Raw genomic sequence first — 13,996 nt, 5'->3', positions numbered from 1 at the left:
CACCATGGTCAAACTTGCTCTCCTTGCCATACATTTTGTGGGTCACACCCTTCTTCTGACTAACTCTCTGCCACACCCAGAAAGTTAGCATGATTGCTTATATGGCTTCACAAATCAGACACGAGAGTTTTCAACCTAGTGTTTTAAACCTTTCAGCATCTATGTTTTTCTCTTTTCTATGACCTCTTCCCATGTCTAAGACATGAAATTACGACACCCTGACATTCAATCTTCAACTGATCAATCCTATTCCTCCACATTTTGTTAAAAGCACAATTAGTTTTTCTTTTTGACTCACTGAACAAGCACAAAACACCCTGAAATTTACATAATAACAAAATAAACATTTTCAAGAAATCTGTTCCAGCTACAGGTTTTCAAAAACCTCTACTGCTAACTTTAGTTAATTCTTAGCTTCTTTATTTTTTATATTATATTTAAAAGTAACTTTTTCCTCTCCATTTGACACTCTGAAAATACAACAATGACTTCAGACATCTCTCAATCTTATTTTTACTAACTTTGGAGAAACTGAATCCAGGTCCTCCAGTTACTTCTAACATAATTTAAAATGTATCTTGTGAATTACAACGCATCTTGTGAGATGTTCCAGAATATTAATCATCTGGATTAATATTTTAAAAGTACGTGTGAAAAAAATCTCATCTACCTTTTCCCCTACCAGTTCATGCAAAGTTCTTGTGGAAAGGGGCTTTCCATTAAAAGAAATAAAATACATACTCAGGGATATTTAATGGATTTAATAAACATTTTTATCCCACTGGTATAAAAAGATTAAAGTTATCTTTCCAAAATAAAACTTGTATTCATGAAAAAAATCTGATTGTGTCCCCAGTGTACCAATTAGTTAAGCTGATCACTCATCTTTGCTCTCAGATAACTATTCAGTTAACAAATAACTTGCTTTTTCTGCGTTTGAACTATAACGTCATTTCAAACATACCAATAAAATACACCAAAAACACTCTCTATCTGTCTGTCCAGTGATTCTGGATAAGCCACTTGCTCCCTTGTGTATCAGTTTCTGCAAGGTAAAAAATACGGATTAAAACATTAACTTCTACAAATCTATTGCATTTAAGATTTACTTTAAGATCTATTGATGAAAGTTAGGTAAGAGCTAGATATCCTTCCTAATGCATTTTTGGGCTAGGCATACTAAGCAATTAAAAAAATCAAAAGACTTCACAATGTCTTTGAGATATTTTTAGTTTTGCTCTTATTTGGTTCCAAATTCTAGTAACTAGATCAAACAAATTTACTACCACGACTGCAATAATGTCATCTGACCAGAATCTAGTAAATCCCTTCAAATCCTATTTCAATTTTTTTTTTAAGTTCACCACTTCACTTTATAGCATCTTCACCCAAAAAAAAGGAGGACTAAAACTATCCTTATGCTCAGTAGAAATTCTCAGTGGCAGAAACACTCTCATCAGCATGCTCAAACTAGGGACCGCACCTTGCCTTACGCATCTGCACTATGTCCTAATTTCAGGATGACACATTGCACTACCCACTCTCTCCAGCACCAACACATCCTCCTAAGTTCCTCTCCCCTCCCCACCCCAACCCACATTTTCCTGGCAAATGCCCTTAACCCCTCTTCTGTGGGAGGGCTGACTACCTGCTTGGTGGGAAGAGGTAAGGCTCGATACACTTGTCTGGGGAAGAAGGTAACATGACTCAACTCCAGGTCGCAGCATAATACAGCAGACTGTATTCATGTTGGTACACTATGTACTGCTGCATGCTAAAAATCTACCTTTGTGTCCTAAAAATCCAGTGTAAGTACACTGCCTGTGCCTTCACATGACAAGAAGCTGGGAAAAAATGTATTTGGATTAAAGCACATTAACTACCTTACTAAGAACTTCAAGTTTCATTAAGGACCTCGTGTGTTATCTGTTAATCTTACTGGTAGCTTGAAAAGGGACAAAGTTGGCTTAAAAGAACCCATCTTCTGGTCGCAGTTCTCCAATTTCCACTTGTTTGCACACAGTCATTTATCAGACATTGGCTCTCCACGGGTGTGAAGGAAAAATAACAAGATTCATGCTTAAGTGCTTGATGATCTTGGAATAAACAACTATTAATGCTGTATTTCATTGGTGATAATGATAGAAAAGAATGCCTCAATTACAGGATGGTCTAAACTCTTCTAACATTCAGCTTCTGTAATTTTTTTTCAGTAAACAATGCTTACGTCAATAATAGCCGTTAAGAATATAAAGAATACCATCATCTAGACTTTTTCAGAAGAATAAATTCTTCCCAACTCATGCAGGTAAAAAAATGTATTTTTTGCATGAGAAGATCTGCTTCATTTTTTCAATAGACTTCCATTTTATTTCCTGGAACTCTTCAATTCCACAATTCAGGTTATTTAATAGATGTGAAAGCTTTTGAGAAAAGTTAAAAGTTTACAAGTTAAAAATAGAAACCACTACCTACAACATTGTTTATTGTGTATTTTCACACTTGCAACCATTTGCCCTGTCTATAATAGAAAAAGACGCCTGTTTGTATCCAGGTTGAATGTCTTTCAACGGCTTTTGATCTGACATCCAAAAAACTCTTGCAATCTATGGGCTACTTGCAGGTTCATGAAAGAAAGGGAGAGTGAGCTATAGAGCAGCCTCTGCCAAACTTATGACAGAGCCCATAAATAGCGAGCTGAGGTTTGTCCTCCACCCATCATCATTGCCCCACTCCAAGCGTTTCCACCATGAGTGTTCCTCTCCCCTCCTTTGTGCCTTCACTAAAATTAGGGTGACACTGTGAATTTTCAGCTGATAATCAAATCAGAGGGATGGAGGGAAGGCAAGGGGAAGCAGGAAGATGTGGGGAAGAGGGTTCCTTTCAGCTGGACCAGTAACCTGATCCTGATCCAGCTGACCAGGCAGGCATTACTATTGGCAAGTCCATTCGTTTTCACAACTGCAGAGTTAACAGCTTGCAGCACTTGTGAAATCACACACCTTCAGAAGAGCAGGTCTACTGAGAAGAGTCTCTACTTCTCTATGGGGTCCACACCTCATTCAGAAGTTTTTCTAGAAGATCCATATATCAGAAGTTTTTAAAACCACTGATCTTTCTAATTTAACACTGAAGGAATACTAAAAGCAAGACATTTTTAGCCAGAACCATATTAACCATTTCCATGAGTTTCTAAATTCTGTTAACGAAGACTTTTAAAGCAAAAATTATATTTATGTAAACAATTATTACAATTCAGAAGTGGAAAAAATAAAAACATTCAAACAACAACTTTTTTTCCCACCCTTAGTCCTCAAAAATCCATCTTGTTTCTGCTGAACAATCCCATCCCAAAGAAAGTCTGGAGGACATGGCCTCCTTTTAGTACCACTATAAACCTAAATAAAGAAGCAGAATGACGTGAATGAGGATAGCCAGTAGGAGAACAGAGAGAACCCTTGGACCAGAGGGTTCCCCAAGCTTTGGACATGATCAGGTATTTGACTCAGTAAACTAAGCAAGGAAGCGTCTGTAGCAAGTGAAGCTACAGGAAGGTGGCCTTCTGTGTGAAAAAAGTGTGGGATTAAAAACACTTCTGGATCTCCAGCTACACTTGAAGACAGTATTTCAAAAGAAAACAACAATGAAAATTGTGTGAAGTTGTAACATGAAATCTTAAGATTAATGTATTGAAATTTAAATCATAATAAAAACAACCTTCGAGGTCTGAAAGATAAATCAGAGAAATAATAGAAGGTAGTTATTAAGCATTTCGAATGAGGGATTGCTGAAGCATGGCAACAAATTTCAATGCAAGTAATCTCTTCCACGTGTACAGAAAAAAACACCTTCTTCATTTCAGGTTATTTAAACAGCTCGGCTCAACTACTTATCCATTTAAAATGAAGCAATTCACTGAAGGTTGGAGAAAAGCAAAAAGTCCATTTCCCAAATTATGAAAACACCCAAAATTGAAGCATCTGCTCCGAGTGCAACCGGACACAAAGGTTCCACCAATGCTTTACATTAGTTAGGTCATTAACATACACTACTAGAAGCATAAAGATAAAACCACAAAATTCAGAATAGGTTACAAAAACTATGGAACTTGGACAAGCTCGTAAATTCTGTATTTCTGGTAGGAGTACTAAAGTACCTCCTTTATACCTAGTTCAACTGGAGTTAAAGCTATTATTGCATACACATACTTACCAGTGCAAAATGAAAAAGCTTACAGAAGATAACACATTAATCTTACAATTGGTTGAAAAGCGGCCTGTTTTAATAGCTACGTCTTGCTTGGTAGCAAGAGAAAATTTATTTTGATAGAAATTAAATTTATTCAGGAAAAGAGTCCAAGCAAGTATTAATGCAAAACAACACTTGAACAATTTAAAGCAAAATTAATGGTTAAAATAAACCATGAAAATCCCATCAAAGGTAATAAAGACAGTATTTCAAGAGTAAACTCGGAGACGGAAAAATTGTTTAGAAAAAGCAGCAAAGCATGAAGAGTGCAAAAAAAAAAAAAAGACAGAATGAAAAAGGCTGAAAAAATATTGTGAGGTCCCTTTGCAATAAGTGGGTTCGTGAGTGATATTAACACACACGAAGTAATACATTAGAGCTAAAACATCTAATAAACAATCAGCACCTTTAAAATGGTCACAGCTACAAAATAAGAGCAGTGAAAGCTTCAGCTCACTGATGCCTACTTGCTAGATGCTTTGGTTTGAAAAGGGTTTTATAAAGTTTTACGCAGAAATCGTTTAAAGCATCATTAGATTGGAATGAAAACTTTTCCAAAGTATAGCAAATACTCGACAATTTAGGGCAGGATGTGCAAAACTATACCACATCCAACTGAAACTGCAGGGGGATGGAGGTGATCAGAATGTAATTACCTGAGCTAATTATCTTGCATAACCCCAAGCTGTATGCCACTCTTGCAAAATTGTCACATGGGATCTCTCACGGCAATGGGTTAAGCCTTCTGCTTTAAGTTTAAACTGAGAGACAGTAGTTGGAGAAGCAGCTTTTATTAATATTACTTTGGGACAAGCCCAATATTCAGAGGAAGCAATGCAGCACACCAAACATCAACACCATTTCCTGAGTATTCTTTGGAGGTCTTATTCACTCACTGGATTAGTCCTTAGATTGCTTCCTTTTAAGGCCCGGTAACAGCGTGACAGCAAAGATAGCCAGCTTCGAACAGGACGCACAACTGCCTCCCAAAACAAACCGTCTACACTTCGGAGGTGTCCTGACTTCTGATAGTGGCCCAGACTGATTTGGCAAGATACATAGGAAGAATTCAAACGCAGGACACCCCTTTGGAAACATGGAAGGATTACAAATGCTGACTGTATGGTATTTTGACAGAAACTTGGACATTATTGCTTCCAACAATTGCTCAATTTCCCACTGTTCACAGATGTAGTAATACCATGCTACCAAGGAACAGACTGCACGATTCATTTTAGATCACTGATTTTCTCCTGCTACATCCCAAAAGAGCAGCAGACCGCTAAAACCGAAAGAACCCAACATTTTATTACGCACTGAGCTTTCTTGGGAAACCGCCTTTAATTGAAATTGCTTGGAATAACTTCACAAGGCTCTGTATTTCAGGATGTAGTTCAAAGAACTGTAAAAGCGTTAGCCTCAGCGCCTTTATTGATGTTACTGTAAACTTGAACAGTAAGACAATTCAGTTCTTTAAAAACATAGATATTTGAGAGGAGTTTTTTTTCTCTGAAGAGCTTTACATGCGGGTGGCCAGCAAGTGTAATTTTTCCAGCATAAGAAGGAAACTCTAACGTGTTCTGTAGTTTTATTCTAAACCACAGAACATCCAGAACACTGTAAGATACTTTGCAAAGACGACAAAGAAAATATGCTAATCTGAATCAGGCTCTTTCATAAAAGAAAATTTAATTTTTAGAAAGCTCTAAGGGGTATGTTTAAAGCTAGTATTTTAAGAGAAATAATGATTTTTTTAAAGTTCATTTTCTGTGTTGTCAATAGCTGATCATTAAAGACTTCTTAAGGAGTAAAACGTAGCAATGAGGTTATGCTACAAAAGCTGCGTTATCACCCAGAAATCAGAAAAAAATATTTATTGTTACAGACTGAGAAATTACAGTAAGAGCCACTGAAATACCTTGGTATTACAGAGCACGAAAATGCTGCTTAGCTTAATACCTCCCCACACTACAGCACTCGATGTCAATCCTCACGTCCGTGTTTGCTCCTATTAGCAATTAAGTACAATGGAGAGCTCTAGGTTGCCACTGAGTAAGTTCAACAATGTTGGCAGTACTACTTTTAGCTAGGATCGCGTGTTAGAGATATCACAGTGCCCTCAAGTAGCTCTTAAGGCACTGCTAATGCTTTCTTGGCTAATTAAATTAAGCTGATCTTGTATCCACTTCTAAAATGTCTAACTAATACGCTGTCATGATTTAAAAGTGTTTATTTCACAATAAATTCATTAGTTTTCTTGATCAACATTTTTGATTTGTGTTTTGAGATGATTGACAAAAATCATTTCAATTGCCAAATAAGTGTTACCAACAATCACAACTCAATATCTGAGAACATCAGACATTAGTAAATCTAGAGCACAAATTTAACCAGTAATGGTCACAGTACCCTCAATTCTTTCATAGTGTGAATGAAGTCTACTGGATTTATAAGTCTTGTTTTACAATTCTGTTTCTGAAAACTTTGGAAGATTTTGATGCACTTTTCTTATCAGAATGCTTTAATATAAAGCCATAATACTTCACAAGTTTTAATGCTAGAAAGAAAAAAAATACATATAATTTATATAAACATAGAATATAAATTTATGTAAGAATAGCTTCAATTTCTATTAAATTGTGTGTAAATCAATCCTGGAAACAGAAAGAAAACGTAGCCCAGTTTTTCCTCTCCATACCCTCTCTATGCACTCTGCTACAACATCATTTCAGAGAATAAACTTCTTGGCTCCTTGATCCATTTAGTGAGGGATTTTGTTCATTTTAATCTGGCTTCTGGTCAGTGGACACACATGTATTCATTGCAATTGCTGAATGCGTGGGCGCCAGTCAATAATTTAAAACAGTTTACTTTTCAAAGACTGACGTCATTGCTTTCTCCAAGATGAGCAAGTACTATAGAGGGAATACAGAGAATACGATAAAGGCATTTAGACTATTATAGCCCACTTCCACAGAATGTGTGTTGCTTCCAGATTCAGATCAAACAAAAATGGACACCATTATGTAACTCAACATAATATTGAACCGGAAGACTAGAAACTTAACTCAAGTTCTTGGTAGAGGAGGGACTCAAGCCTATCCTTGTAATGTATGCAAAAAAACGCCTATGTGTACCAGAAAAAGCCAAGAGGAAAAACGGAGGAGGAGGGAAAAAGGAAATAGATATAAAAGAGGTGGAAGGCAACTCCTAACCCCTCATCTGGTCTAATCAGCATCTTACAGGATGCCATTAGATTACAACTCCATTTTTGTTGCTAATAAGGAACAAACAGATGATCTTTTAAAATACATTCTGAAAGGTAATTACAAGCATGGCCACTGAAGAGCATTTCTCTGGGAGTCCAAGGCAGAACCTCCGTGGAAGAAAATGAAGTCAGAAGTGCAAATAAGAAGTGTACCATCTCTGCCAGGGCTCCAAACTCTAGCTGCCCATTAACCGATTAACTGGTGGTAGTAAGGCTGGTTTCCTGACGTGACACCCAAAAGATTTCAAAAGAACACAGTGTTCCAGTCAACTTCGGAAAAAAAAAAAATACATGCAACTGCATGAAAACCATCCCAGTACGCTTTCTGCACAAAACACAGCCTCGCTATCTGTCTCCCGACAGTCACTTCCAAAAGCAAAGGCTTTGTCTTCTTACTGCTGTACTTATTCATGTTCTAATCACTGAAATCCTCCTCTGGCACTACTTCAAGAAGATTCAGGAGCTCAGAAAGACACTGTATTGCTGACAAATACTTACATCTGAAGAATAAAATAGTTGTACAAAGACAACTTTAAAATACGGTGGGATATATATATATATTTTTTACAAAATTCACTGGGGGAAAGGAAAAAAAAAAAACAGTAAAAAACCCTCCCTGGATAACTTCTGCTCGTCTTTGGCAATCACATGTTTAAAAAAAAAACAAAACTACCTCAAACGCATGACATTTGTTGTGAAGTGAAACAAGTCCATTCCCATACACCAAAATATACACTTAACTTTAAAAGAAATGCTATTTTAGAAGCATGGGTAATATCCTGGGATGTATTTGCAGGTTTTATGACAATATTTTAGACAATCTCCTTTCCTTACACTATGATAATGACATAATTTAAACATTTTAATGATTTGTAGTATAAAAATACTATTCATAGATGGAAAATATTTGGAGAGAAGCTCAATCTATTTTTTTAGCAGCAGTAAACTCCCTGCAAAGTAAGCCAGTAAGGGCTCCCACCAAATTTTGCCTCACAAACCACAAGACCCACGATATGAATAAATAGAAACTGCATACTAGAACAACCAGAACAGCTTTTTACAGCTACGGTGCTGCATCCCCATGAGTCTAATGAAGTTAAACAAGGAAGAAAGAGGGGACAACGAAGAAAAGTAAGATGGGGGGAAGGGAAGAACTGTGAAGCATGAAAGAACTGAAAGAGAAGGACAGAAAGTATAGACTATCTAGTCAGTGATTTTTTTTTTTTTCAGTATTTCAAAACTAAAAGGATGGGGCAAAAGGTTTTCTTACAATTCCAGGTGTCATCCTTCTGATCTGCCTCTGGCTGCTACTGCTGTTTTTCTACTTGTCTGATTAACTTCCTCCTTAGCAGAGGCTGGGACATGGTCAGTTGGTGCATGACTGTCAAACGTTTTGACCCTCAATTTTCACTTCCATATTTACATTGCTTTTAAAATACGTATGCAAAGCAGGCAATTATAACCATTAGTTTAAACTTTCAAAGCAATACATGAAGTTTCATCAAGTAGAAAAGCCCTGCCTATAATTTAAAAAGTGCAGTTGTTGTCAACAAATCTGGCTAGAGACAACAAGAAAAAAAAGAGGCTCCCGAATTCTTTCTTCCAATTAGAATTTACCAAATGTTAATTTTCTAAACCAGGCTGTAGAATTCGCTTGCCATTAGACTGTTCAACCAAAGCTATTACAGTAAGTTACGTTGGGAAAGCATTAAACTTAAACCTGACGGCAAAATTACATCCTCCCCGCTTGGGGGGGGTTGTCACAAAAACGGGGGACCTTTCTCCAACATCAGCTTTCGCCCGTCGAAGCCGCCGCGAACACCCGCTTCAGACGAACTGAGGTCATTTAGGGAAAGGGGGGGGGGGAATAAAGCAACGAGGATTGCGAAGTTGCTGCAGGCGCAGCTCCCAACTTTTGTCTGGCAGCCGGCGCAGTGCCGGGCGCGGCCGCGGGGGGAGCCCCGCGCCGCCGCCGGACCCCCGCCTGCCGCCGCCGCGCCGGCCCTGCCTGCCCTAGCCCGGCGCAGACACCGGCAGCAGCAGGGCAGCAACTTCGCCTCCCGTGTCCTCGGCCGCCCCTCAGACGCCCCCGCCGCCCCCAGCCCCTGTCAGCGGCCTGCGCCTCTCGCTGCCTCGGCGGAGACCGCCCTCTCCCCGCCGAGCAGCGAGCCCAGCCGGGACGCGGCGGGCGGCTCTCCGCAGACGCCCCCCGCGACCCCGGGCTCCCCGCCGGCTCCGCGGCCCCTCCTCACCCCGGGCTCCCTGCCGGCTCCGCCGTCCCTCCGCCCTCTCTCAAGCCGACAGCCGTCTCGGCCACCCCCCCCCCCCAGCTCCCGTACCCGCGGCCCCCCCGGCAGCAGCGGCGCTGTCCCCAGCGACTCCCCGGCCAAGGCCCTCACCGCCGCCGCTGCCCCCCCGCCTCTCTCCGTCCCCGTCCCCCGTGAACCCCCCCCCGGTCCTTACCCGCGCTGCCGCCGTCTCTTCCAGCCCGGCCGCATCTGCCTTAGTGCCCCTTTTGGAAGAGCGGGTCCGGGACGAGATGAAATGGCTGCCGGCTCCGGCCGCAGCGGCCGCCGCTTTGCCCAGGGGGCGCAAGGAGCTCTTCCTGGTGTTCACCATGGCCCCGGGGAGGGGGGACACGGGGGGCCGCTGCCGCCGCCGCCGCTGCCGCCGCCGCCGGCGCGGAGGGAGGAGGGAGGGCGGACAGGCGGGGGCTCGGGTAGGGAGGGGAAGGGGAGGGAGAGGGGGAAGGGGGGAGGGGGAGGAAGGAAAAGAAGTCCTCTGGGGAAGCCGGTCCGCCGGGCAAAGCCACAGACGGAGCCGCGCCGGCTCCTCCCGTCGCTGCCGCCGCCTCCTCGGCTCAGCCTCGCACTAACTGGCCGCCATTACTGTCCCTTCTCCCTTTCTCTCCTCGGTCCGCGCGAGGCCGCCAGTTGCCGCCAGGGGGCGCTGCGGCGCCGCCGCCGCCGCGCGCAGGCCGAGGCGGCCCCCGCTGCGTACGTTCTAGCACGGCGCCGGCGCGCTCTATGGGCCTGGCGCTGGCCGCCGCGGGGGAGGTGGCGGCCGGCGGCCCCCGGCGGGGTCCCCCGGGAGCGGGGCGGCGGTGGGGCGCCTGGCTCTGCTCCCCCGCCGTGCCCGGGGGAGAGGACGGCCGGGGGCGGCCCGCGCAAGCGGAGAGACGGCGACTGCCGGCTTCACAGCAGGCGGGACGGTTTCCAGGGGAGTCGGGGCGGCGGGTGCGCTGTCCTGTCAGGCTGAGCGGAGCGGCGGAGCCCGGGCGGCGGCGGCACCGGCCCCGCGGCGGGGCCCGAGCGGCCACTGAGGCCCAGGGCGCGGGCCGTGTCCTGCCCGAAGCCTGTCAGGAGCTGGCGAGCCGCTGGACGGGCCTGGCCCGATGCTCCCCGCGGGGCGGTGGAGCCGCCGCCGTCTCCTGAAGGCTGAAGGCGGGGGATGAGGGTGCGCTTCGGTGAGGAGTTCCAGGGCAAGGAAGAAGCGGCTGCCCAGGGTCGCGGGGGGTGAAAGGTGGCACCGTGTACAGCCGAAAAGGGTGCTGTGCCCCGGGAGCGGGGGGGCTCGAGCCTGCCGGCTCTGCTCGACCAGGTGGGGTCTTTCCAGTCATTGACATGACAGGGTAGGCGAACAGATCCTCCAAGGATAGGATCTCCACCATTTTCCGTGGAAAACGATTTCACAGCCTGGTGAGTCTCACTATTAAGAAATCCTCTTGATAGCCAGGCTATCAGGAGTGCGCCCTTGCTTCACCTGCCGTACAAGTCACTGATAACATCTTCTGTATGTTGCCCGGTAGCCTCAACTTGCGTTTGATGTTCATTGCTCAGTCATTGGAAAGCTTATTTTTCTTTTCCCCTCCCTCCTCTATCACAGATCCAATAACCGCGTTTTAGAGGGAAGAAGAATAATATGTATTACAGTACATTGGATGCCTAAATGCTTTTCAGACTATTCACGAACTACAATCCAATCCCTTCTTGCTGATGTGCAGTAAGAATCACTCCTCTCTCACCACAACTTGTTGCCCTTTATTGAACCTACCATGGTACCTGCACATAAGCCCCGAAACCAAAAGCTTTGTAAAAGAAACGTAGCCGAGTAATACAAGCAATAGAGCTATAGGTGATAAAGTCTCAACCTTTTAATTTTCACACTGACTTGTTTGGCACCGCTGGGCAAGTTATTTCAGTGCTTTCTGCTTCTTTAACAAAAAAGACTAGTATAATAAAATTACTGATCCCATGGCTTAGGCTATTAGGCTCAAGCAAGCTTTATCAAAGTATTTTTATTGTTTAAAGACGGAAAGTGCAATAATGTTTTAGTAAAGAACAATAAATGTAAAAACTGTTATTCTGCTTTACCTGCGTACTCCCACATCTTTCTTTTCAAGATTAAAGTCTGAAAAAGTATGGTAGAGCATGTACTTAAAAATATAAAATATGCAACAATGACATTAGGATATACGATAAGAAAATGAGCTATTTAGATTTCCAAGCAAAAATTTTCTTACTGTGAACAGCGACGAATTTTCATTTTTATGAGATACTCCAAAATACAGTGTGTTTCGGAGTAGGAACTATGGTCTTTTTCTCATCTGACATTCTCTATTTAGAGCTTTTAATCTGTATTAGCAACAGTACTTCGTCTCCTGTTCAAGAATCTGCAGGGTCTTTCAAAGGTATAGTTGTTCTGCTCTGCGAGATTAGTTTTGTTATGTTTCATATCCTTTGTTTCTTCATTTATTTGTTTAAAGGTTATGAAAGGATGTAGCCATTTCATACACTTGTAGGCTAAATGAGTATTTTAATTAAAAACCTATGACGGTTTTTGAAAATGGTATTTGGAAATCACTTCCTTGTAGCCTTCAAAAGTAGGAATAGAAGGAAACTACAAGACTGTCCCTTACCAAACACATTGTGGGAATGAACCAGGAGATATGTTTGCTAAGAGGTAGTATCACAATCATATGATGACAAATAATGTACTTTTCAACTTGTGTCCTGTACGACTGATAGGCCATGTAACTCAGATATGGTGTCCAAATTCTGTTGATCTGGAAATGAAAAATAATGTTGATCTTCAAGTTTTTGTATGCAGCACAAAAATATCATCCCCATTTTGGGAAAACCAACAGATCAATTTGTGGCCCAAAAAAGGGCCCAGACTGCAGCAGTTATAGTGAATGTCATAACTCAGGATTGCAATGCATTGGCAGGACTGTTTGGGGAAGCTTGCATAACATCTGTTTGCAACATGCCTGATTCAAACCAGCACTCCTCCTCTCATGAACGCTGATGACTTTTTAAAAGTAAAATAAACTTGGTCGTTATGCAAGCAAATTGATTTTCCTGGGTGCCTATCCAGTTCTGCTTGAAGCAACAGAAAACCCACAAGTTAAAAGCTATTTATTTTATATTTACTAAATATTTTTACCATAGTTGTGTCCTTTTTTCTTCTTTTTTTTAGTGTTTTGATCTCATTCCTGTGAACCATACTCAAGTGAGTCTCTTTATGATGCCAGAGGGACTACTCTTGTAGAGGGATTGATGTAGTTAAAAATCCCTGCTCACTGCTTTGAACATTTTTAGTGCTTTATTCTCATTATGTTAGCATAGTAGGGAACATGTAAAGACATGCTTCATTTTGGATGTTTACTCCCTAGATTGTTTTTCACAGATGGTTTTATTTTCAGGTTTCTTAGTTGTCTTGTTCCTCTCACAAGGTGTGGCCAGTTATTTTGACTCAAACAGCTTACGGCTTTATAGCTTCTGTGTGAGCACCATCGCCATTTTTAGCACTGACAATATAAATAAATAAATCATAAATTACAAGGTTTGTGTGTTAGTTTTCTTTGGAATTTTTGTTTGTAATACAGAGAACATGTTAACATAGGATTAATATTTTATATCACACATACTCAGAGATTTAAATGTCGTTTAACAATGAAAGATGAATTACTGTAGAAATGGATTTAGAGGAATTTCACTAATCCAAGAATTTACTTGTTCCCATTTTTTATATCTGTTGTTTGCTTTGAGTGTCATATGAAGACAGAACAGAATTAAAAACCTATTTTGACCCGCTTCAGCACTCTACATGCAGGAAAAGCTTTGAGTAGCAAAAGACAAAACACAATGAAGAAAGGAAGGGGAGAAGGATTGGAGCCACACTCCACTAAGTGTAACGTAAAAATTTTGTAGAGCTCATGCCCAGTAAGATTCAATGTCAAGATTTGTAGTTTGGTCTTACAGACAGATGTCTAAATACTTCTGAACATAAATGCCATTGGGAAGGACTATATTTCAAATGGAACCAATTTATAACAAATGCTGAAGCTTACAGCAGTGTTCGACACCCTTTTATCTCCAGTTGTTCAGAAAAGAAGATGAAGATATCTGAAACATATATTAAGAAGAAGGTACAACATCTGCTGTGGCAGGTACACCACTGGGAAATTGGAAAAACATG

General features: G+C 41.9%; 1 protein-coding gene across 6 annotated transcripts in view; it reads right to left on the bottom strand.

Annotated features, from left to right (window-relative positions):
- Window positions 1-10,434, bottom strand: part of ATAD2B (ATPase family AAA domain containing 2B) — a 79,289-nt gene extending 68,855 nt beyond the window's left edge. For 3 of the 6 annotated variants that reach the window (XM_075144963.1, XM_075144964.1, XM_075144965.1), the window contains exons 1-2: window positions 9,980-10,427; window positions 965-1,045 (exon numbers count right to left, since the gene is read on the bottom strand). In XM_075144963.1, the coding sequence (XP_075001064.1) occupies window positions 965-1,045; window positions 9,980-10,135 (237 nt within the window). In that variant the 5' untranslated portion in view covers window positions 10,136-10,427. Of the gene's footprint in view, window positions 1-964; window positions 1,046-3,002; window positions 3,114-9,979 lie in introns of those variants that run through there. The other 3 variants (XM_075144967.1, XM_075144966.1, XM_075144968.1) reach the window with 3 other exon arrangements.
- Between the last annotated feature and the right edge of the window lie 3,562 nt (window positions 10,435-13,996).

This window comes from Calonectris borealis, chromosome 3 (assembly GCF_964195595.1).
Source record: "Calonectris borealis chromosome 3, bCalBor7.hap1.2, whole genome shotgun sequence".
NCBI classification, from domain to species: Eukaryota; Metazoa; Chordata; class Aves; order Procellariiformes; family Procellariidae; genus Calonectris; species Calonectris borealis.
The sequence above is the reverse complement of the archived record's forward strand: the minus strand, read 5'-3'. Positions and strand labels throughout refer to the sequence as shown.